Raw genomic sequence first — 21,942 nt, 5'->3', positions numbered from 1 at the left:
GTCAGGCTTCTGTGTTTTCAAATTCACACCTATATAAATAGCTGTGGGGGATGACACTGCTGAAAACATATTTCTTCAAACATGAAATGAAGGCATAGTTTTTCACACGTTGTTAATGTTTGCACGTTTTCCAGGAATCCTTCAGGTCACGCTGATAAGGAGGTGATGGCTGCCACCGTCTTGACCTCACTGTCCACATCCCCCTTGGTGCTCTGCCCTTCCTCTGTACCCACAGGTAACACCATAGCCCTTTAAGTTTTCTGTCAACCCTGCAGCTATAGCTCCCTCAGTGGGAGCTGCGTGATCAAACAGTGACTCATCTTCCGTGTTAAATAAATCAAGGACATTTACTTTAAAACCTGCCAAGGGGTGCTAACTCTAAGCTGTGGGAGGCTGGGGGAAATGCACAATCCAAATCTTGATGTTACTTTACCCTGAATCAAGTTGAGCTGCTGAATGTTAACATGGATTTATCCAAGGGAAGAGAGAACCTTGTAATGTTATCTGTGCTTTTTTGTTATCTTCTGATGTTTTTATGTTCACCTATTGCCAGCTATTGAGTCTTGACCTCATAAACACAGCTCCTGTCACTGTGTCTAGCACTGCTGTTGTTGCCCTTATCATACCAGCTTCACCAGACGTTCAAAGTCCCGGGAGTATTTCTTTTAGGCTGGAGGCTGTGTTTTTTTCCAGCTCAATAAGAGAGGGTGTCTTTGTTAATGTGAACAAAACAGAAAAATACCAAGCAACTTTTAGGAATAGATATTTTGAGGTGTTGTAGAGGTTCTGACCAGTCATTATCTTACCTCTAGTATATAACTCATTGATCAACTTCTGTTTAGCTAAAGAAACATTAGTTTTACCTCGAGAAGCAAGCTAGTCAAAGCCAGTCAAAGCAGCAACCATCTCAAAAATTTCATAGCAGTTTAAGTGAAAAACATGTCAAAACAGAACCTGTTGAGCTTACCCTGCAGTGTAACCGACTAAAACAGATGTTAAGCATAAGTATATAAACTAAATAATATAAAAACTTAAATTAATTAAATTTTTTTTTTTAAACTATGGAAATACAATAGAATGGAAATAAAAATCAGAGTTGCACAATATTAGAAAAATATAAAATTGTTGTATATATCTGTTACGATTAACTGTCATTTTGTTCTCTCTTCTTGAGATCAAGCATCTTGGTCACTAAGATTTGGATCTGGTGCAGGCACACAAAAGACAGTGAAAAGTCCATCCAACTGGCCAAATATGTTATGGTCATGTACAAATAAATAAAAAAGTAGGGATACAATAAAATTTGATAGGCAGAAACAACAGATTATCACTCTGAACACCATGACCATAGATCAGCTTCAATCTTTTTCTGGTCAGCAGAGTGGATAGTTCAGGCTAATACGATTAATTTGTTGCCAGTCAGGTTTTTAAAAGCATTACTAGCAATGTTGCCCCTGAAATATTGCCGATAGTAAATACTTTCTTTCAATCAAGTCAATTTCCACAGGCCCTGAAAACCATTGTGATCAAATCTCTTTTGAAGAAACATGATCTAGATGCATCAATAACAAGTAATTACAGGCTTATATCCAATCCAGTACTACAACATCTCCTTCCACATGTAAGCTGATGACACACCTTTATATCTCTGCGTCACCACATGACCCTAGTCCACTATAGTCACTGAGTCAGTGTGTCCATAATATAAATTAGTCTATGGGTCAGTGCTTCCTCCAGCTTAATAGATGAGGCAGAAACTATTGTTTTTGGTCCCAAAAATGCGAGGGTTGAGATCAATGCTAATCTAAAGTCAATGTGGCTAAAGACTACACAGGATGCACTAAATGGTCTTGGACCAAAATACATTTCTGAGTTGCTTCTCAAGCATGAACCACGTAGACCCACTCAAGTCTTCATAGACCTGCCTACTCAGTGTTCCCTGGATAAGAACTAAACAAGGTGAAGCAGCGTTTAGTTTGTATGCTCCTGAGGTCTGGAACAAACTCCCTAAAAACCTGAAATGTTCAGAAACTGTTGGTTCCTTTAAATCAGGACTAAAAACAGTTTTGTTTAATGCAGCTTTTAATAAAACAATCTGTCTTATGAATTGTTTGAAAAATGTCTTTTATTTAATCCCTTTAATATGCGTATTTAACATTGTTTTCTTTTATGCACTGCTTTTATGCTTGCGCTTTGTTATTCACCTTTTGTCTTTACTTTGATGTCCTGTGAAGCACTTTGGGGTATGAATGGTGCTATACATATAAACTTGTAACCTCTCCACAATGCCTCTTTTGAAAAAGCCTGAACTAACCCTTTAAGGTTTTGTTATGGATTCAGCTATCATCCCATCGGATGACAGTTAAGTTGGGAGGAGCTATGTTTTGTGAATTGCTTACATAATATACAACATTACAGAAGAAGGGGTATGATAGTTAATCACAGTTTACTAGAGTTTTAAATGGTTAATGAATGTGTACCTGTTGTGAAGTGCATAGTTTAACATTTTATTAATATTTGCTGTTTTCTGTGTCAGGAGGGGCAAACAAACAATCCTCCAGTATTTTAGTAATTCTTTCAAATTGTATAAAACTCTCAATGCAATATGGTACAAAAACTTATGATCTGCGATTCAGCTTCACGTTGTTCTTGGATGTAGTAAGTCTATATCTGTAAATCTCATTTTATGTTTTTAAGCTTAGATACTAAATTACTAAGAAAAATCTGCATTTATTCCAGAATGAATTTAAGATAAAAACATGCAGTTGTGGATTGGGTTTTTGGAGATCTTTAACTGTTTTCTTTATTTTGTACACCCAGAGCCAGCCAGCAAAACATGGAAAGAGGTGCTTTCTGCGAGTTACAGCAGCTCAACGAGCGGCAACTGGAGCTGGGATGCCAGTGACCAATCAGTGCCCTCCACACCGTCCCCACCACTTTCCAAAGATGCCAACCTGGGCTTTCTGCACTCATCTCAGGGAGATGGTGCCAGCGAGGATGTCTCAGAGAGCACACATTTTATGTTTGATGACCCCATCCCCCGAAAACGAAAGGTAAAAATGATCAGTGTCAGCATCTCACATGATAAAGATTTATTTAGTTCAAACTAAGGTATGACTTTTAAGGGATTTTTTTTTTCTTTTAAAGACTGTTTTTATTTTTGAAACAGTAGAAAAACTGAAGAAATGTCACATTCCGCATGTGTGAATAATAGATTAACTTCACTCTTTCACTTCCCTTCATCTTGTTTTTGTACTATTGAGACAGTCCAGAATGTGGAAGTGATTTCCCTATAAATAAACTCTTCAACTGTTTCTGGGCCTATCAAGGAAAAAGATGGGAAGCTTCAGCAAGAACGAAGAAGAAGGTTAAGATTTTGTGGAAAGATCCAGTATGTGTAGGGAAGATACAAAAAGGACAGTTGCAGTGTGTTATGAAGAAAAGGAGAATTGATGCTCAGGGCAGCTGCAGCAGGAGAAACTAATCTCTATATTTCCTCCAGACTTGCAGTAGCAGAGGAGGGTTCATATACAGTCTGTGTAGGAGTTTCTCTTTTCAGTCTCCAGGGAGTAATGCAGCAGTGGAGATTATTTAGCTGCTAAATGTATATATATCTTTATGATACAGTGAGATCATGCTGCCAAAACAATTTTTTCTTCAGATAAGTAGTCATGGTATAATGTAGGGTGGTGCTAGGAGGGATAAAAGCAAGCATGCCTCTTGATTTAAAAAAAGGTGCTGCTTATCATTACTTAACACAGAGATAATTTACAGAACGAGTAATGTTATTGTAGCCTCTTTGACCTACAAAACATCTAAATAATTAAAGAGAAAATCAATTTTGAAATTGGAAAGTAAATGGTTGGAGAAATGGGGGTAGTGCAGTCCTGTAGACCAGTTTAAAGAAAAGAAAGCAGGACATCCACATTATATTCAGCTTCTTGTGAGGATTTTGTGATGGTCAAAATTACAGTTTCATGCACATTATCATCTGCTGTTAAAAAGTATTTATTTATCTAATTATTTTATTTGCTCCTTAAAAACAATTTCTTAAATAACATCCACACTAAAATAGAATATTTTTTAAAAATCATGAAAAATCTAAGTAAGAGAAAAACCATGGTATCTAAAAATCACAGTCCCTCATTACAGATCGCCTCCCTTCAGCTTACCCGAGATCAGCTCTCTGCAAAGCAGATGCCATTACACCCATCAGCACATGATGGAGGGATGTCTCCATTGCTGTGCATGGGCAGTTTTAATATGTTGATTTAAAATGTTGATTTAAACAAGGTTGGTGTTGTCAAACATAAAGAGAGCTGCTCTCCCTCTTTCAACATTCAACAATGATCTATTTGATTCTAAACAGCAGATGTAAAGCAAAAGGGAGGGTTCAAATGTAAAATAAGGTTTTCATGAAATAGGTCCTTAGTGCATGACACTATATGGCACCCAGTAGCTATTTTAAGTTGATCCTACCAGTCTTACTCATGACAAGTAATGAAAGGTGAACCGGTTTATTTTGGGACATTTCCAAATCATGTTCCATCAGACACGAAGTTTGAATGCTCAAAAGGTTAAAACAGCGTAACCTTTTTACATGTTTAATGGCACTAGTGCTATGGCAGACAGGAGGCAAAGAGAAATAGGTGGAAGACATTTAGCAAGGATGGAAGTCTAACCTGACAGCCTGTCGTATATGGGGTGCCTGCTCTACAATACACCACCTGCCGCCCAAATGCAGAGTAACTTTGCTGTAATACTTACAGCCTTCCATTTATCTACAGAAAGTATTGCTTTCTCTTGCTCTTCCGCAGCCCGAATGAACCACAGACATGTCTCGACACTTTGAGCCTTGTTCACTCAGTAACAACTTTAATGCCTGAAAGTTTTGTCGCTCACATATAGTGAGTTCTGGGCGATTACCAGTCGTGGTCGATCAAGCTGAAATCTGCTGATTCCTGTCAACAGCTGATTTCATGATGCATCTCTTCTTACAACAGACATTGAGCTGGCTCTTCAGAGTGATGCATATGGGTGCACAATTCTGTACCAGTATGGAATCTCAGATTTTCCAGTGCTGCATGCTGAATCTTACCTCGATCTCTCCATGGGATTATAGCCCAAAACAGATTTTGTAGAGAAACAACCACATGTCCAAACAAATTCAGACTAAAGACTTACCTTTCGTCTCTTCATTTTCTTTGTTGTAATGCGTAGTGTCATTCAAAACTATCTCCTGAAAGCAGAAGCATTCCTTGCTCGCATGCTTACAGCGCCCTGACAACACTGGTGTTCAGAGTCAAGGTCATTAACAGCAGCCTGACCATTCCAGTCCACTGCAATGTCTTAAGTGATGCATGTTCTGTTCGTCACTTTCTCTTGTTTGCATTGTTCTCTTTTTTCGATTCCGCCAAGTGAAGATGTTCTCAAGCACAACTCTAAAATGTTTTTAAGAAGAATTAGAATCCGCCTTATTCACCAAGTTTGGGCACACAAACAATTAAACTTTGGTTCCACTTTGCTCTCAATAAAGACATTTTAAATACAAACATACAAGAAGGGAAATTAAAGTAAAGACTCTAGACCAGTACAACTCCTGGATGTGGGGCAGGTCAACCCTGATGATTCTCTCTGCAGACCTAATTGTTCATTGTAGTTTAGACCCATCCTGTTTTGAGCCAAAACATACAGTGATAGATGAACACAGGACAGACTAAATAATGGCAGTGTAGAGGATGACCAGCAATTCCTGTAAAAGGTGGTACGTCTTGAGTTGCTGCATTAGGTCTCTGCAGTCTTCCGAACATTGTCTGTATGTGAGGGCCATCTCAGTTCCAGAGAAAGAGTGGTTCCTAGGAACTGGAAGTGATTCACAGTAGACAAAGTGTTGTTCAGGATGGTGAGGGGAGGCAGTGTGAGTGGTGTTCTCCAGATGTCCACTATCAGCTCCACTGTCTCGAGCGGGTTAAGCTCCAGGTGGTTCTAACCGCACCAGTGGTGCAATCGACCCCACTCCTGACACTATGCAGACTCGTCATTCTCCTGGATCAGACCAATAACAGTGGTGTTACCTGCAAACTTCAGGAGTTTCATAGACGGGTCCACTGAGATGCAGTCCTTTTTGTACAGAGAGAAGAGGAGTGGGGAGAGAACACACCCCTGGGGGGTGCCGGTGCTGCTCTTTCAGGGGTTTATTGAACCAGCATTTTGACTCAAAAGGTTTAAACCATTTGCATGGAGAACAGCTGTACGCTGGATTGTAGGTTGTCTGATTCTGGCAGTGACTTAAGAGGATAAATTAACACAGCAATCACAAGTCCTACTGCAAATGTGTTAAAATACTGTATGAAAAGGAAAATCTCTGGTGGAATTAAGTAATTTGTGATTTGTTAGTGGGATTAAACACTAGCTTTGCCATTAAATTTTTTTAAACAGCAGGGTTGGGTAACAGAAAATACTACTCAACGTAAAGAGTTTGTTGCTGTTAAACAGTAAGAAGAAAACATTTTAGGAGAAATTTAACATAAGTGTTAAAAACATGTTCCTTTGCTCCTTTTTTTCCTTGTCATTTTTTTCTTCTTCATTGGCTGTTTGAGGGCAATAGAAGTGCACACACCCACCATCTTTCATTAACAGAGGTGCAGGTCTCTGCTTGCTCAAGGGACTGCTGCCAGCGCTGGCATGTGGATAAGAAAATGAAATGAAATTAAACCACATGTATTCTGTCTCTCCTTAACAGTTTGCTTATGAGTCAAGTAGGAGTTTTGTGTGTTTTGGGATAAATTTGATGTGAGGAGGACTAAACCTGATTCATTGCTGAAGGTCTTTAATGATGTGTTAAACAATGCAGCTATTATCCTCTGCATTTAATCTATTAGCAAATATTTTCCAGTAAAGTCAGTCTCAAAGTATGTGCAGATATTTATGTTTTGTAATCTCTCTGCTGTTTATTTGTACCTTTTTATTTTATGTGTTTTAACTTATCACACGTTACATGTCCAACTTCTGTTTACATAATCTTATTACTCTAAAGGCAGAGATACACCAATCAGGCTTTTCTTGGCCAGTACCAATATCCAGACTTCTTTATGGTCTGGGTCTCAAATTGTTTTTTGTTTTTTTTAAGAACAATAAAAAGGTTGTTTGATAGAGTTAGTAGTTTTACATCCAATAGAAAATGAAAGAAAAGATTATCCCTATTAATGCACCTAAGCATTATGCCTCTCATCTTCATCAGATTTTTATGAAATTTAAAAAAGTACATACTGTTGGTTGATGGGTTTAGTGCGTGAAACTGATTGGGGATTATTAGTTTTGATGTATTGAATAATAATAATAGCCCATAAGACTTAATCATGGGAAAATTGGAAATTTTCTTGCCAGTTGACTGGTGCATCTTTATCTAAAATGTTTGAGGATTGCATTTACTCCTCTAAGAAACTGAACTGATTTTTGATATGAAGCGGATCCTCCAACTGGACTTTAACAGTTTAAACTGCATTAAGACCAGTTTCCCTAAAGTACTGAGTTTAGTTCGATTATGAGATGTTTTTGCGTTTTTCTGTCTACACATTTTTGCTCTTATCCAATCAATAATGTGCAAATGCCAGAGGGCATTTTTTAACATTGCAAAAGTTATTTTTATTTATATATTAATCTATTGGCATCGTTCATCTAAGAACACGTATTTTTGTGCTAAATTCTTATCTTCAGAACTCCATGAAGGTGATGTTTAAGTGCTTGTGGAAGAACTGTGAAAAGGTCCTCAGCACCTCCTCAGGGATCCAGCGACATATCCGCACCGTCCACCTGGGGTGAGTTTTTATAGTCATTACAGGCACGTTGAGAGTGACTGTCTCCTTTAGCTCTTAATTTAATTAAACCAGTAAAACCAAATTTATTTTACATGCACAATTAAAGATGTTTTCTATACATTAGATAATAGCTTTGTTTAGATTTTCTTCCCCTTACCTTATGATAAGCATATCCTTTACTGCAGTTTTCATCATCTCTGCATTCTTGCACACACATGTACCACCACCAGGCAGCATTTTAACCTCTATGATTCACACAAATAAGATTTGTTGTGCCTTTGTTTTCACTGAAACAGATTTCCTAATGTAAACATGGTTATTCCTATATTTGACAGGAGTTCAAGCTCTGTTGTTTTCCTTTAAAAGACCTTTAATTCACAAGGTTCTATTGTATTTCTATTTTCCCTGCATCGTGGAGATCACACTCTTGTCTGAAGTCTTAATAAAATAGGCCAACACTGTGGATGCTGTTGACCTGCATGCCACAAACATCCAGTTAACTGTTCTAGTTACGTAGATTAGCTGTGTGTGTAAAGGCTTACTGCTGAGATTTAGATGGATGGATGGATGGATGGATGGATGGATGGATAGATAGATAGATAGATAGATAGATAGATAGATGGATAGATAGATAGATAGATAGATAGATAGATAGATAGATAGATAGATAGATAGATAGATAGATAGATAGATAGATAGATAGATAGATAGATAGATAGATAGATAGATAGATAGATAGATAGATAGATAGATAGATAGATAGATAGATAGATAGATAGATAGATCAGTATGGATCTTGAGGTTTGGCACATGATCAAACTACCTCATATAAAAAGGTGCTTTTGAGACATTTACTGCAAATTATTATTAAATCTAGCATTTAGCTTAGTAGGGCTAGGGTAACCTTTGCAGTCCAAGGGAGTTTCATCTGTAAAAGCCTCTAATCAGTATGACTAGTTGACACAAATATCTGTTTGTATATAAGGGTTAAAAATGCAAATCTGGAAGTGTACAGTGGGAATGGATCCAAATTGGTCTCAGTCACAGTTTGAATTTTTGGAGCCAAATCTTCATGCAGTTGTGTAGTGTGAACAGATTACTGACCCTACTACAAACATGTGTTTCCAACAATTAATTAAAAAGAAGGTACGGCTGTGAGACAGTTTCCATCTATCTCTGTTGACTTATTTCTTATCTTGTACTCCCTTATGGTTTTATTAATGGTCGGGGAACAACAAACTGTTGCTATTACTGCCATCAACAGCAATGTTTATCCTTTTAACTGTCATCCTTACAAGACTGTGATGTGTTCAGCTGGCTTTAGTTGGTTTGACAAATCATGTAGCTTGTGATCCTGCATCATATGGAGTTGTTAAGTGTGTGTTACCTGGGCTATAAGAAAACCTGCTGAAACCAGTCTGTTTGTGCTCCAACTCTTTTTAAAATCTATAAAGACTGTAAAACCTGTGCAGTGTGTCCCCGGTTTAACTCCTTATCCTTGTGGAAACAGTGATTCTTCAGGAAATCCTTAAAAATTATGTTTTCTTGAGACATACAGAGCTGGCTACTTCTGGATAATACAGATTTCTGGTTTTATCTGAGGCACGGCCCACCAATTCACATTTTTTAATCTAAGGAGGATAAAAAAATAAAATTTACTGCAGGTTCTTTTGTAGAGGCATTAGTTTAAATCTATCAGACAACTAAGGAATTACAAGATCTTTGACATCTGTTTATCAAAGTGTAGGTGCCTATCTAAGGCTGCACAATATATAACAGATACATTGTTATCACAATATTAGTGTACATAATCTTAATATCGCAAAAGATATTAATATTGAAAATATTTCTAGTGTATTCCGACTATAACAAGTTTGCATTTTGCATATCAGTAAAAGTTTTAGCCTGTCGGATGTTGCCTGACACGGATCACAGGCCCGAAGATGCTACAGCTGACAGAGAGCGTTGGTGGAAACTGGATCCTATTGCATCATGTGTTGTTTTCACAGTTAATATTGCCATTTTTGTATGATTTTTTTTCATTTACGATCAGACCAATCAAGGGAAATTTGGATGATTACAATCACTGAATAATTGGTTCATCTCTATTGCTTTCAAACTGTGACACAGTAAGTCAGAAAATTCAGATTGTGCTAAATATTGCCCAACTATGACTGTAATAACGGTAAAAGACACCCAGCGAATGTGTTAGTTGCGTAACAATATTTGTGCGACATTAATCTCGTGCTGAAAGCTTTTCCAGGACACATTTTAGGATTACATCGGGGTCATGGTTGAAAGTTTTTTCCTTCAATCCCAGGCTGTCTTATTAAAGATACTAACAGGATTGTGGAGTTTTACTGCCACCTGCTGTGAAGACAGTGTATTTTTTATTACACACAGCTTGTTGAAGCAAGTATTTAGGTAAGGGCACCATATTATTTGCCAACACCTAAATTTGTAAGTGGCAGGTTCGGGATAGAAATAAAAACAACCATATAACATATTTGAGTGTTACGTTTTTCAGAAGTTCTTACTTCTTTTATCTTCAGGCGAAACAGTGACTCGGATTACAGCGATGGAGAGGAGGATTTTTACTACTCAGAGATTGAAGTCAACATGGACAGCCTGACGGAGGGCTTGTCCAGCCTCACACCTACCTCCCCCACCACGGCCGGCCCTCCGCCCATCTTTCCCCCGCCGCTGAGTGACGTGTCCCACTCTGAGTACATCGCCGTGAACGGTTCACAGAGCCACCTTCCGTCGCTGCTCAGTCAGTCGGCTCCCTCCACGCTCTGCCACATCCGCACTGACCATGCCTACCAGGTAGTTCCCACACACTGTACAATATGAGTTGAAACGTTGAAATTCACAATGTGAATGCTGCTGCAGTTCCAGTCATCAGATTCAGCTTTCTTTCAAAATAGAGACCGTTTTACAGATTAGTGGGTAAGACCAGGAAATAGTATCTTCTTTAGCATAGATGTAGGAGTTTAGCAGTGACAGAAATAAAAGTGAACTCAGAATGTATTTTTGTAGTTTCATGTCATGTTTTTTAAGTCAGAAATATCTGATAATGATAAAATTCCTACTTCTGAGTTTTTGTACCTCCTTCCTCTTCTCCTCCATATCCCTCTGCTTTTTCTTCCTTTTCATTTTACTGCAACACTCCTTTACAGAGGTCAAATTAAATATTTTAGCTACATTTGTTGAATTTGTTGAAGTTTCAATTAGTAATGTATTTTCAGTTTCCATGAGAACAGAAAATACACATACAAATAGCTACTCTCTAGTTATGTAACTGCTTCACCACTTTTTTTTCCTACATTCCAGAATGTGTGTATAGTCTTCTGATACCTTCTAATGTATTTATGATATTCTTCGAGTCATCTTTAAAAGCACAAGTAAAGAGTGAAACTGGAATAAATGCCTTCCGACTAACTGAACAATCTGTTTCCACTCTGTTCTCCTCTCATCTGTTTTTCCCCTGCGAATTTCCTGTCCCTCCTTGTTTCCTTTGTGTTCCCGTCCTGGCTGCGTGGGGTGGTTGTCCATGTTCCAGGCCACCGCTCCAGTGAGTATCCCAGTGGGTCCTGAGCTGGCTGGGATAGGCAGTGGTAATGGGATCGGGCCTGGAACTGGAACTGGGACTGGGAATGGCATCAGTGTGTCTTGGCAGCCCCCTCCTGTCATTTTTAAAGGCGCCCCGGTGAGTGAGGCTTTGTCTCACACCTTTTTATCTCAATCTTCACTCCTTCCCTGCAGTTTCCACTCAGCCATTTGAGATTTTTTTTTTTTTGCTACATGAATTTTTTTATCGGTTCTTTCTTTCCTAAAGTAGCTATATTTGCCTACATGTACAAGGTTGCTTTTGTTCCCTTCATGTTTGCAAGGCTTTGTAGTTATTTAGAAATGTAAACATTTTATAAGAATCCGTTATTAGGAATTTAAATTTATATGTGGAACATGATTTAAAACATTTATTTAGTTAAATTCAGCTGAAGGCAGGTTTACACTGAATCGAAGTCTGTGCTCATGGGACAGTCAGGAAAATGAGATGTATAACCAAATATTACATCTTAAACATCCTCAGGCACAAACCTGAGCTACAAAAATACAAAGGAGCATTTATAAAACACATAGATCTTTGATTTTAGTTAACATTTCACTTAAGGTAACCACGGTTGTTTTGCCAGGAGCTGCAGGGCAATCAATGAGCTGAAGTCAGAACTGCAGCAGTGCAAAGTTGGGTGGCATGTGTGTAATTGTGTTAACTTGTCGGGTGGCTTCTAGACGTTGCACAGTTCAGAGCTCCACAAGGTCACATAGTGGCTAGAAGAAATCAGACCAGCAGAAAAAAAGTGTTAATATTGGTAAAGTAGCAAAAAGGTTTGTCCCCTTGTAAAAAGGCTTTCCTTTTTGCTCCATGAATTTCGTTTACTACTATTAACCTCATAAATAAATGAAATTCATGTTTTATTCAAGGTGCTCAGACTTTTATACAAGAACTTGATTCGAGATATCTTTTCATCAAGTGACAACTGAGAAACTTAAAAATTCCAATTTTGTTTCACAGATTTTACAAAATATTAGTTAAATTATTGTTAAAATATTATGGTACATGGACTGAACTTATATAGCATTTTTCCAGTCGTACCCACCACTCAAAGCGCTTTAGACTAGAGCCACATTCACCCAGTAGAACTCACAAACACGCGCACATTCATACACAGTTATGCAGATCAGTAGGCAACTTGAGGTTAAGTGCCTTGCCCAGGGGCACATTGACATTTAGCAGGAAGAAGCTGGAATCAAACCCACAACTTTTCAGATTGCAAGACAACTTCTCTCCCTACTGAGTCACAGTTGCCTCATATTAGTAACAACTCTGAGAGAAGCAGCATTAGGTTATTTTAGTACATTTGTCCGGTGTAGGCTTCAGTTCTGAAGGGATGTGCAGCATAATAAATATTTTTTTCCAGCTTTGTTTCCCAGTAAACCCGACTCTGTGAGACCTCTTTGTGTCAGTGCATGACTGAGTGTAATGTTTTATCATTTGTGCAGGGCCCAGTGACACATGTTCGCACTGTTAGCATCGGTGAAAAGCGGCAACCGGCAACCAGCACGCACGCCGCTGTTAACAAGAACCACGCTTTAATAACACCACAAACTAAATCAGCACCAGGAACCAGGTATGTACTTGCCGATCACCACACATGCTCTGTCTCTAGTTGCAGTATCGTTACTGTATAAACTGATACTGTGTCCCAGCCTAGTGCTTTTATTTTAAATCATTGCCCTGTATATGCTTCCAAAAGGAGCTATAAAATCCATCAAGTCTTTTTGACGTTAAAAACTCCTCCAACAGATAAAACTTATCCATTATTAAAAGGACCTTACTAGTCCAATTCGGTAATGCAACTGTGCTTAACAGTTCAAAATAATAATGCATTCCATCATAAACTGCCTGGCCAAAAAAAAAAGTAGTCACCAAAAAAGAAAAAGGTCACACACTCTAATATTTCGTTGGACCGCCTTTAGCTTTGATTACGGCACGCGTTCGCTGTGGCATTGTTTCGATAAGCTGCTGCAATGTCACAAGATTTACTTCCTCCCAGTGTTGCATTTATTTTTCATCAAGATCTTGAAATGATGATGGTAGAGTCTGACTGCTGCACAAATCCTTAACCAGCACATCCTAAAGATTCTCAATGGGGTTAAGGTCTGCACTCTGTGGTGGCCAATCCATGTGTGAGAATGATGTCTCATGCTCCCTGAACCACTCTTTCACAATTCAAGCCTGATGAATCCTGGCATTGTCATCTTGGAATATGCCCGTGCCATCAAGGGAGAACAAATCTATTGATGGAATAACCTGGTCGTTCAGTATATTCAGGTAGTCAGCTGACCTTATTCTTTGAACACATACTGTTGCTGAACCCAGACCTGACCAACTGCAGCAACCCCAGATCATAGCACTGTCCCCACAGGTTTGTACAGTAGGCACTAGGCATGATGGGTGCATCACTTCACCTGCCTCTCTTCTTACCCTGATGCGCCCATCACTCTGGAACAGAGTAAATCTGGATTCATCAGACCATATGACCTTCTTCCATTGCTCTAGAGTCCAATCTTTATGCTCCCTAGCAAATTGAAGCCTTTTTTTCCAGTTAGCCTCACTGATTAGTCGTTTTCTTAAGGCTACACAGCTGTTCAGTCCCAATCCCTTGAGTTCCCTTTGCATTGTGCGCGTGGAAATGCTCATAGCCCGGAGTTCTACTGTTGTTTTTCTTCAATTTGATTTCACCAAATGTTTAAGTGATCGCCGATCACGATCATTCAGGATTTCTTCCTCGAAGAAGATGGGTCCCCACTATCCATCCAGTTTTTAATAATGTGTTGGACAGTTTTTAACCCAATTTTGGTCGTTTCTGCAATCTCCCTGGATGTTTTCTCTGCTTCATGCATGCCAGTGATTTGACCCTTCTGAAACAGACTGAGATCTTTTCCACGACGTTGATGTGTCTTTCGACATGGTTGTTTAAGAAATGAGAAGCAACTCATTGCACCAGTTGGGGTTAAATAAGTTGTTGCCAGCTGAAACGTAATTGTCCATGCAGTAATTATCCAACGGGAGGCTCGTACCTATTTGCTTAGTTAAATCCACATGGCGACTTTTTTTCTGGCCAGGCAGTGTATTTTTAAGTTTGTAAATGGAGCATTTATTGAGTCTCTAATAGAACCATTAGTGGACAACTAGTTTATTTGATCAATATTACCTGGTCAAACATATTGCGATTGTTCCTTTGCTTTCTGGGCGCAGCGGTAGGTATTTTTTCCTGACAGCCAGCAACAGATATTTGACCCAACAGGAGTTTCTGCAGGACAGACAGCCTTATATTTAAGATGACTGACTCAACACAACTGCAGAACTGCCACTTTCTTGTTAATTCACTGTTTCAATGTTGCTTGTTGATAATTCTGCTCCCAACATATTTCAGTACAGTTCCACTTACTCGTGTGTGCACAAAACTTAAAGTAAATGTTGTTCTCAAACTTAGACCTTTCCATTGAGCGACTTAAAATGTTATGATTGGTCTTTAAAAGGAGAACAACCACAGATTTGTAAAATTAACAAAAAATAATGTTAATGACCCACGATGAGACAATTATAAGAAGGAAAACAAAGTTGAAATGGGTTCATAAATCACAGATTGGTTGCCCTGTTTTCTGAAGTTTAGCACTGGCATTGTCAGTTCTAAAAACCCTAAGCAGTGTGCCTAGAAAACTGAATACCCATGTTTTTTTTTGTCTGGGCAGGAACCTGGATAATGTCTTTTGTGCATGTCCTTACACTGTCACATCTGCTGTTTCCAAGGAAACCCCGTGGGGAAGCTAAGAAGTGCCGAAAGGTGTACGGCATGGAGAAGAGAGACATGTGGTGCACAGCCTGCCGCTGGAAAAAAGCTTGCCAGAGATTCACCGACTAATCCAACTGCCTTCCCCTGGTTCTGGGAGACGAGCTCCTCCTCGCTCGGAGTGACAGCGAGGTTGACTTGGAGAAGATGATGGCAGAGTTCTCAGTTCTGCTTCCTCTGGGCCAGCAGGGGGAAAGGGTTACCTTATCTCTTTTCTGTTTCCAAATACAATGAGAGTATAAAAACAAAACACAAAGAAAAAATAATAACTTTTCTAAGACTGAGACATTTTCACTCACAGTTAAATAAGGAAAACAAAACTAATTAGATGCTCATCAGATTTTTTATTTCCCAATTGCTTCAATTAAAAGCAATGTTTGAAGAGTACAGATAAGCTTTTTGTTATACTCTGTTGTTCATAGAGCATTATGTAAGCTACTTTTGGTTTGGTGGGTCTTGGCTCTTTTCCGAGGTTTAACGGTTAATATCAGATGTTCTCAGTGAAATCACTGTTGCAGATCTGCTTCTCATTGTAATTTTTCGGAGGTCTTCATCAAATCTGGCAAATTCTCAACTTACAGTCATCAGTTTTAGAATAAGATGTAAAAACACTGTTTTCTGCCTTTTTACTGGAAATATACACTGCAAATCTGAATACATATAGTTTAGTATCTAACATTGTCTTCATTAGGCTAATTTATAACGGCCTGCTACAGTTTTTTTAGATCAGCAAAACTGCACTAAACTGTTCACAAGTGGTACAAAGAGTTCTCGTTCGACGTCCCACAATATTTTAGAACAATGCACACAGTTTATAAAGTTAAATGCCTCTTAGATATAAATTGTCTTTAAATTATCACTGTAACTTGAGTTTGCTTGAGAGAGTTGATATCTATTTCCTGTATAGTTTATTTTTAACAGTAAGTTGCTAAGTCAACTTGCATTTGCATTGTGCAATCAGAGGAATGACAGCATTTATTAACTTTTCTTGCTTTGTGGTTATCAGTCATGAGCTGAAGGGGAAAGGCTAAATTTTTGTATCAGCTGATGTTCTTAAAGAGATTGTTTACCACGGTATGTGAACTGTAACCGCCCTTTAACATTTTTACCCTACCAGTCTGACTGATGATATTTGTGGATGCAGAAAGGACACAGAGATTGTATTCTAGAAATCTTGATTTAAATACATCTATCCCTTACCGTTTTTTACAATAGGTTGCTTTGTAAGTTTTAGAATATTAACTAGAGATGCACCGATATAATATTTTGCTACCGAGTTTTCCAAACTCCAGTTTTTGTAAAGCTTTGACCTGCCAATACTGACTTTAGATTTTAGCCATCTTTTAAGTATTTTAATTAAGAAATCTTTTCTAAACTTACTGATTTAAGCTGTCTTTCATTTTTATCTTTGAAGCAGAGTTTTACTAATTTGAAACAAAGTCAAAATCATTTAATTCAAAGTCAGCATTTTATACAGTTTTTAGTGTCTTATATTAGTATTAATGAGTCTATTGTGTATTCCCTAGAGAATGGAGGCCGTTGCCATAACTCTGTGATTTCCAAAATTTCCAAATACATCAGGTTCCATGGCAGAGGTTGAAAGTCAAAAGTATAAAAACATTGCAACTTTGCTGTGATACCTTGTTTGCCAATTTGACAAGGCATGTACAAATTGGCGTCATAAAGCAGACATCTTATTTTCATACCTGAAGAAAGTGGGTATAATGACCAACTCTAACCTGACCAGCTCCTGCCAAAGAGCAACTCTGTTGCTTCTGAGCTTCCTCTGACTTCATTTATAAACACCTCTCTGATGTTAGAAATAAGTAACATTGAGTCTTCTTCACACAGTTACAACTTCCACACTGAAGTATGTTGTCATCAGCGCAACTTGTTTACACTTACAGTGCATTCACTGATCAGATGCAGATCAGATTTTTTAAGTCAGGATTTAAATCAACAAGCTAAAAATTGTCCAGTTCCCGTCACCAACCAATTTCTCGGTGCATCTCTACTAGTAACTGTTAACCAGCATTAGATAAGTTGTAAACAGGGGGCCAAGGCTGCCCCCTGTTTTAAAAATATATTTAATCCTTGAAGAAAACAAGTACTAAGAATGTAAACTAAATCATGATTTATGTGGAAATGAGTTTAGCAAGAATTTAGATTTTTGATTTAACCAAATGGAGTCTTACTTATTTAAAATAAAGGTTTTCAAGTCAGATGGAGGCCACAGAAATGAGGGCAGGGTTTACAAGCTGTAGATAAACTACAGATGGTGGAAGTACTTGTAATATGTACCTTTAAAAATAGTTGACTTTAGAGCCCATTTCATGACCTGATACTTTTATTAAATAGAAATAACAATAGAAATTTAAAATAAAATAAAATGCTGTCTACCTCTATAAAACTTAGCGTTATTTTTTTCTTCAAATTATACATGTCAAAAGAAAAAGAGCACTTATGATTGGCATAGATAATGATCTTTTAATAACAGAAGAAATCAAGCATATAAGTTAGCTGCAATTTAAATTTCTGTTGAATAGTTTTATCGGTTTATGTCCATTCTTTGTAAATTTTGTAAGGTTTCTCAGAGCCTACTCAATCAGTTTTCAACTTGTGTAAAAAAAAATCGATACTTTTTCCTTTTCTTCTAAATGATACTCTAATTCTGAGGAAAAAAAAAGATAGCTAAGTGAACTATTTATTCCTATAGCCCTACATCCCAAAGTAGCCCCAAATGGCTATAAAGCCTGTTGAAGTTATTAACTACCCATCTTTAAAGCTTTGAATTAGACATGAAAAGATGAAAGCAAACCCTTTCTTTATGTGATTTTTCAAGTTGTATGCAGAGACGCACTCGTGACAGTAGATGCAAATTTATGGATACATTTGTGCTGTACATTAGCAGCTTTCCTATCACAGATACAGCAAGTGCTCCAGACAGTCACCTGACCAGATCTCAGTAGCACAGTATCACAGAGAATGCGTTCTTTGGCGCGTCTTTGAGTCGGCGTATTGACTAACAGAGAAGTGCAAGACAAAAAAAGACCTGTAATCGTTTCTCGTTGAGAGCTGAAGTAAACATTAAGCAGACATAGACACCGTCACAGTTCAAGCTTTCATGATGCTCCGTGTTAAACTTTTATGTATCAGTGGTGTTCCAGATAAGCTAGGTCAGCAGGCCTCTTCCAGTCACCAAATTCACCAAGTGCCAATAAAAGTAAAAATGTAAAAGAAAAGGTATTCTGACCTTTTAAGAAATTGCACTACGCTGTACTGCGCATAGACATGTTTTTATACATGGACGTTTTGTATTTACAGATTTTTAAGTGAAAGGGTCTTTTTGTTTCGAGGAGTCGGGAGGGATCCTGTCAAAGGTTGATGTGATAAAAAAGGTGTCGAGAACTCCACCATGGGGGTTTCCCAATTATTAGCAAGTGATCTTAACAGCTAAAGTCTTGCGTTCGGTGTATGTTGTGCTAAACACTGTGGTGATGACAGTTGGAGGTGTGTGGTACTGGAAGTACAGTGTGGTACTCGGCAGTCATCGCTCACTTTGCCTTTCCTTGGAGGAGCGCCAAGGACTGGATGCAGTTCCAGCTTTATCACAGTGATGGGGACACACCAGTTTCAGTAGGTAGCTACACGTTATCATCCCGATAACAGAAGATGCTTTAAAGTGTGCATTGCCTGTTTTTTTTTCACAATGTTCACAGGCTTTTTAAACACACACTGCTGCATACTTGCTCTTCCTTTCATTAAAAAAAAGGCTCCCGCTTCTTGAAATGTAGGTATTACATGTATGTACATACTATTATTAGTGCTGGATACCACTTTTTACTTCAGTACATTTGGTTTGGTGGCTGATAGGAGTATCAAAAGCCAACCATTAGGTCTCTCCATCACATATGTAAACACCAGCAGGTTTATGAGTTGAGATCTTCAGCTGGCGAAGAATGGGACCCAGACGAAAACAGGGCCTTTGCTCCCCACTGTTCCACTTAGTGCCGGTTTTTGTTATGGGCAATATGGCTCACGCCCAGGGCGCCACAGCTTGGGGCCGGTCTTAAGACTTTAAGATTTTTTTTCCAGTTGCGCTCCAAACAAGCTTTAAGTTGCTTTCAGAGCTGTAAATAAGTATACTGCTGCAGGCTGAAGTTGCTATCTGATTTACAGCTTCTAATGTGGTGCTTTAGTAAAGGGCTATTTCACAGTTTTTAAAGGAACTGGGACTGCATTTGATTATCCCTTGTTTGATATCAGAAATTCTTAGACTGGTCAAACCTGGACTGAATTATGCTGTACTACACAGAGATGTTTAAAACTATATGTTGAGATTTATGAAACCTCTATTCTATTTGCTAAAACACACAAAATAATATTATTTGGCTTTAGGACCACCTTAGGTTGTTGTTGGGTGCCATTTATTCAAAAACCGCCACTCGATCACCCCATGGTCAGACTGGTCTGTGGTGATCCGCCCTGCCTTTTACAGCACAGCTTGGGTGGAAATTTTTTTTTTCAAAAAACCATCGGCTTTTAAACTAGAGATGCATCAATCTAACAGCCAAGGATAAGAACGCTCCAATTTTCCCTTGATTGGCTGCAATCAATCAAATACTAAAATATATTTTGTACCCTGTTTTTAAAATGCATCAAAACTAAGAACTCCCACTATTTTCAGTCTGTAAATGCCTCAACCAGCACCAGATTCTTTTTTTAGTCTAATGCATGATGCATGAATAGAGATAACCTTGCAATCTCTTGATTTTCTATTGAATTTGAAGCTACAACTACTATCAAAGAACATGCAGCACATTTTAATGTGTCACCGCACGTAGTAAAAGACAGAATTGGTCAAAATTGCATTCAGCTGTTCATGTCCTGAAAGAAAATGGGACACCGGTGTTGTCCAGAAAATGTCTGATTGGTGCATCTAGTTTAAACTGAGGTTTTCTTTGAACAACACATTTTCCCTTTGATCCGATGGATGGAGATTGGCGCTAACTTCTGATGGGTGTGCAGGAAACAGCAAAGTGCACAAACATCATGCAGTGACGATATAAGATTTGCAGTTTCAGGGCCTTGTACATAAAGCAAAATAGAGATCTTTGTCACATGTAGTTTTGTTGTGTCTCTGTTATATGAAAAGGAAACTTTAATTTTTTTACATTACTGTTGCTCAGCATGTTTTTTTTTTTTTTTTCATTTTTAAAGGCACTTGCGAAACTATAGTGAACTGATTCAATCTATATTGTTGCTTAGTGGTAAAGGGGAGAAAAAAAAGACAACCTGTTGAATGTACAACGTATAAAAATCATTTTGTTGTTTTCTTGTAGTTGCTGGCTAGTTTAGCCATTGTGAGAGATTGTTGTGCGTTCTTTTTTGTTGTCTTATTTCTTAACGCCTACAAACATCTGTCGCCACACTGATGAATCATATGGAATAACACAACCATGCAGTATTGCTTTACTATCTTTGTGCAATGACAATTTACAGCGGAACAAAACATTTTCATGCCTTTTGTTGACATTTGTGCTCCCAGTCTTACCAGCTTGCCATCATTCGGCCAACTGGGGCGTTTCGTTTGAGTTTGTGTACTTTTCGTTGTCATGGATGTTGTTTGTGGTTGTGACATGAAGTTGTTCTCAGTCAGGATAGCTTTTAAACCTTTTGGTCACAATGGAAATTGTTAGCTTTTGGGGCATCTTTATCCAGCCCTGCACATTCCAACAGACAGCATGCCGTTAGCATCTTTCACTCACTACTCCTCTCATTGTAGCGATACGTCTCCTGTCACTTTCTCTATTTGTGTGCTATCCAGCTTCACTGTGGTTCCACCCAAGCCTTTAGCCAGTACATTAAGCTAAACTAAACCCTTGAAATGTGCATCAGAAACCCTTTTTGTTTTCTTTCCAAATACGTCAAAATTGGTGTGCTGCTTTCTTGAATGTCAGTTTTCATTTTGTTCACTAAACAGCAGCAGCAAAAACAATTTATTTCTCTTCAAAATTAAATGTATTGCATTGCAATGGCAGCTCCACACCTCGTCCTCTTGTGCTTGTATTGTCTGTCCAGGCGTTTGTCAAACCCCATCCCATAATGACCATTTTTTTCAGTGCTGTTGTGTTTTTACTGAGCCTTACGCTTTTATTTTCTCCCATCGATTGATTGTCTGATTGAGTTTGACTTTGTTGTGCATGTCTAGCATTGCTCATTCTTTTCATATTCTCAATTTTTATTTTTGTGTGTATGTTAGGAGATACAACACTGAAGGGTTTTTTTGTGTTAAGATTTCCCCTCTCAGTATCCAGGAACCCAAGGCTGATGAGGAAGCAAAACATACTAAGAGCGGCCTGACTACGATCAGTGCTAGGAGAGTTTTTGGTGGAAACGTGACGTCAGCCTTCGGGTCTTCGCTGGAGGCCAAGATTTCTCCTGTTTTTGGGTGGGCTCTGCTTCTGGTGTTCGTCAGCGGTCCCACACACACTTGGAGAAAGCACTTTCTGAGCAGTGGTGCACTCAAGGAGTACTTGTGTGAATGTCAAGCATTTGACTAGTGCTTGAAAAGATGGATGAACATGTATGATGCTTATAATGGGATCTGTGTGATGTAATGTGACAGTAAAGAAAAATAAACCTGAATGGAAGACATCTGCATGGTATCAGATTTGTTTGGGACCCATGGCAAAGATCTGTAAAAA

General features: G+C 38.4%; 1 protein-coding gene across 2 annotated transcripts in view; it reads left to right on the top strand.

The window, feature by feature from the left end:
* The window catches only part of slc2a4rg (SLC2A4 regulator), a 49,484-nt gene extending 27,592 nt beyond the window's left edge, over positions 1-21,892 (top strand). The window contains exons 3-9 of one of the 2 annotated variants that reach the window (XM_047346215.1): positions 135-235; positions 2,821-3,053; positions 7,717-7,817; positions 10,370-10,643; positions 11,380-11,526; positions 12,882-13,009; positions 15,196-21,892. In XM_047346215.1, coding sequence (XP_047202171.1) covers positions 135-235; positions 2,821-3,053; positions 7,717-7,817; positions 10,370-10,643; positions 11,380-11,526; positions 12,882-13,009; positions 15,196-15,307 — 1,096 coding nt within the window. In that variant the 3' untranslated portion in view covers positions 15,308-21,892. The remainder of the gene's footprint in view (positions 1-134; positions 236-2,820; positions 3,054-7,716; positions 7,818-10,369; positions 10,644-11,379; positions 11,527-12,881; positions 13,010-15,195) is intronic. The other variant, XM_047346277.1, reaches the window with a different exon arrangement.
* The last annotated feature ends 50 nt before the right edge of the window (positions 21,893-21,942 follow it).

This window comes from Girardinichthys multiradiatus, chromosome 1 (assembly GCF_021462225.1).
Source record: "Girardinichthys multiradiatus isolate DD_20200921_A chromosome 1, DD_fGirMul_XY1, whole genome shotgun sequence".
Taxonomy (NCBI): Eukaryota; Metazoa; Chordata; class Actinopteri; order Cyprinodontiformes; family Goodeidae; genus Girardinichthys; species Girardinichthys multiradiatus.
This window is presented reverse-complemented; position numbering and strand designations above follow the sequence as displayed.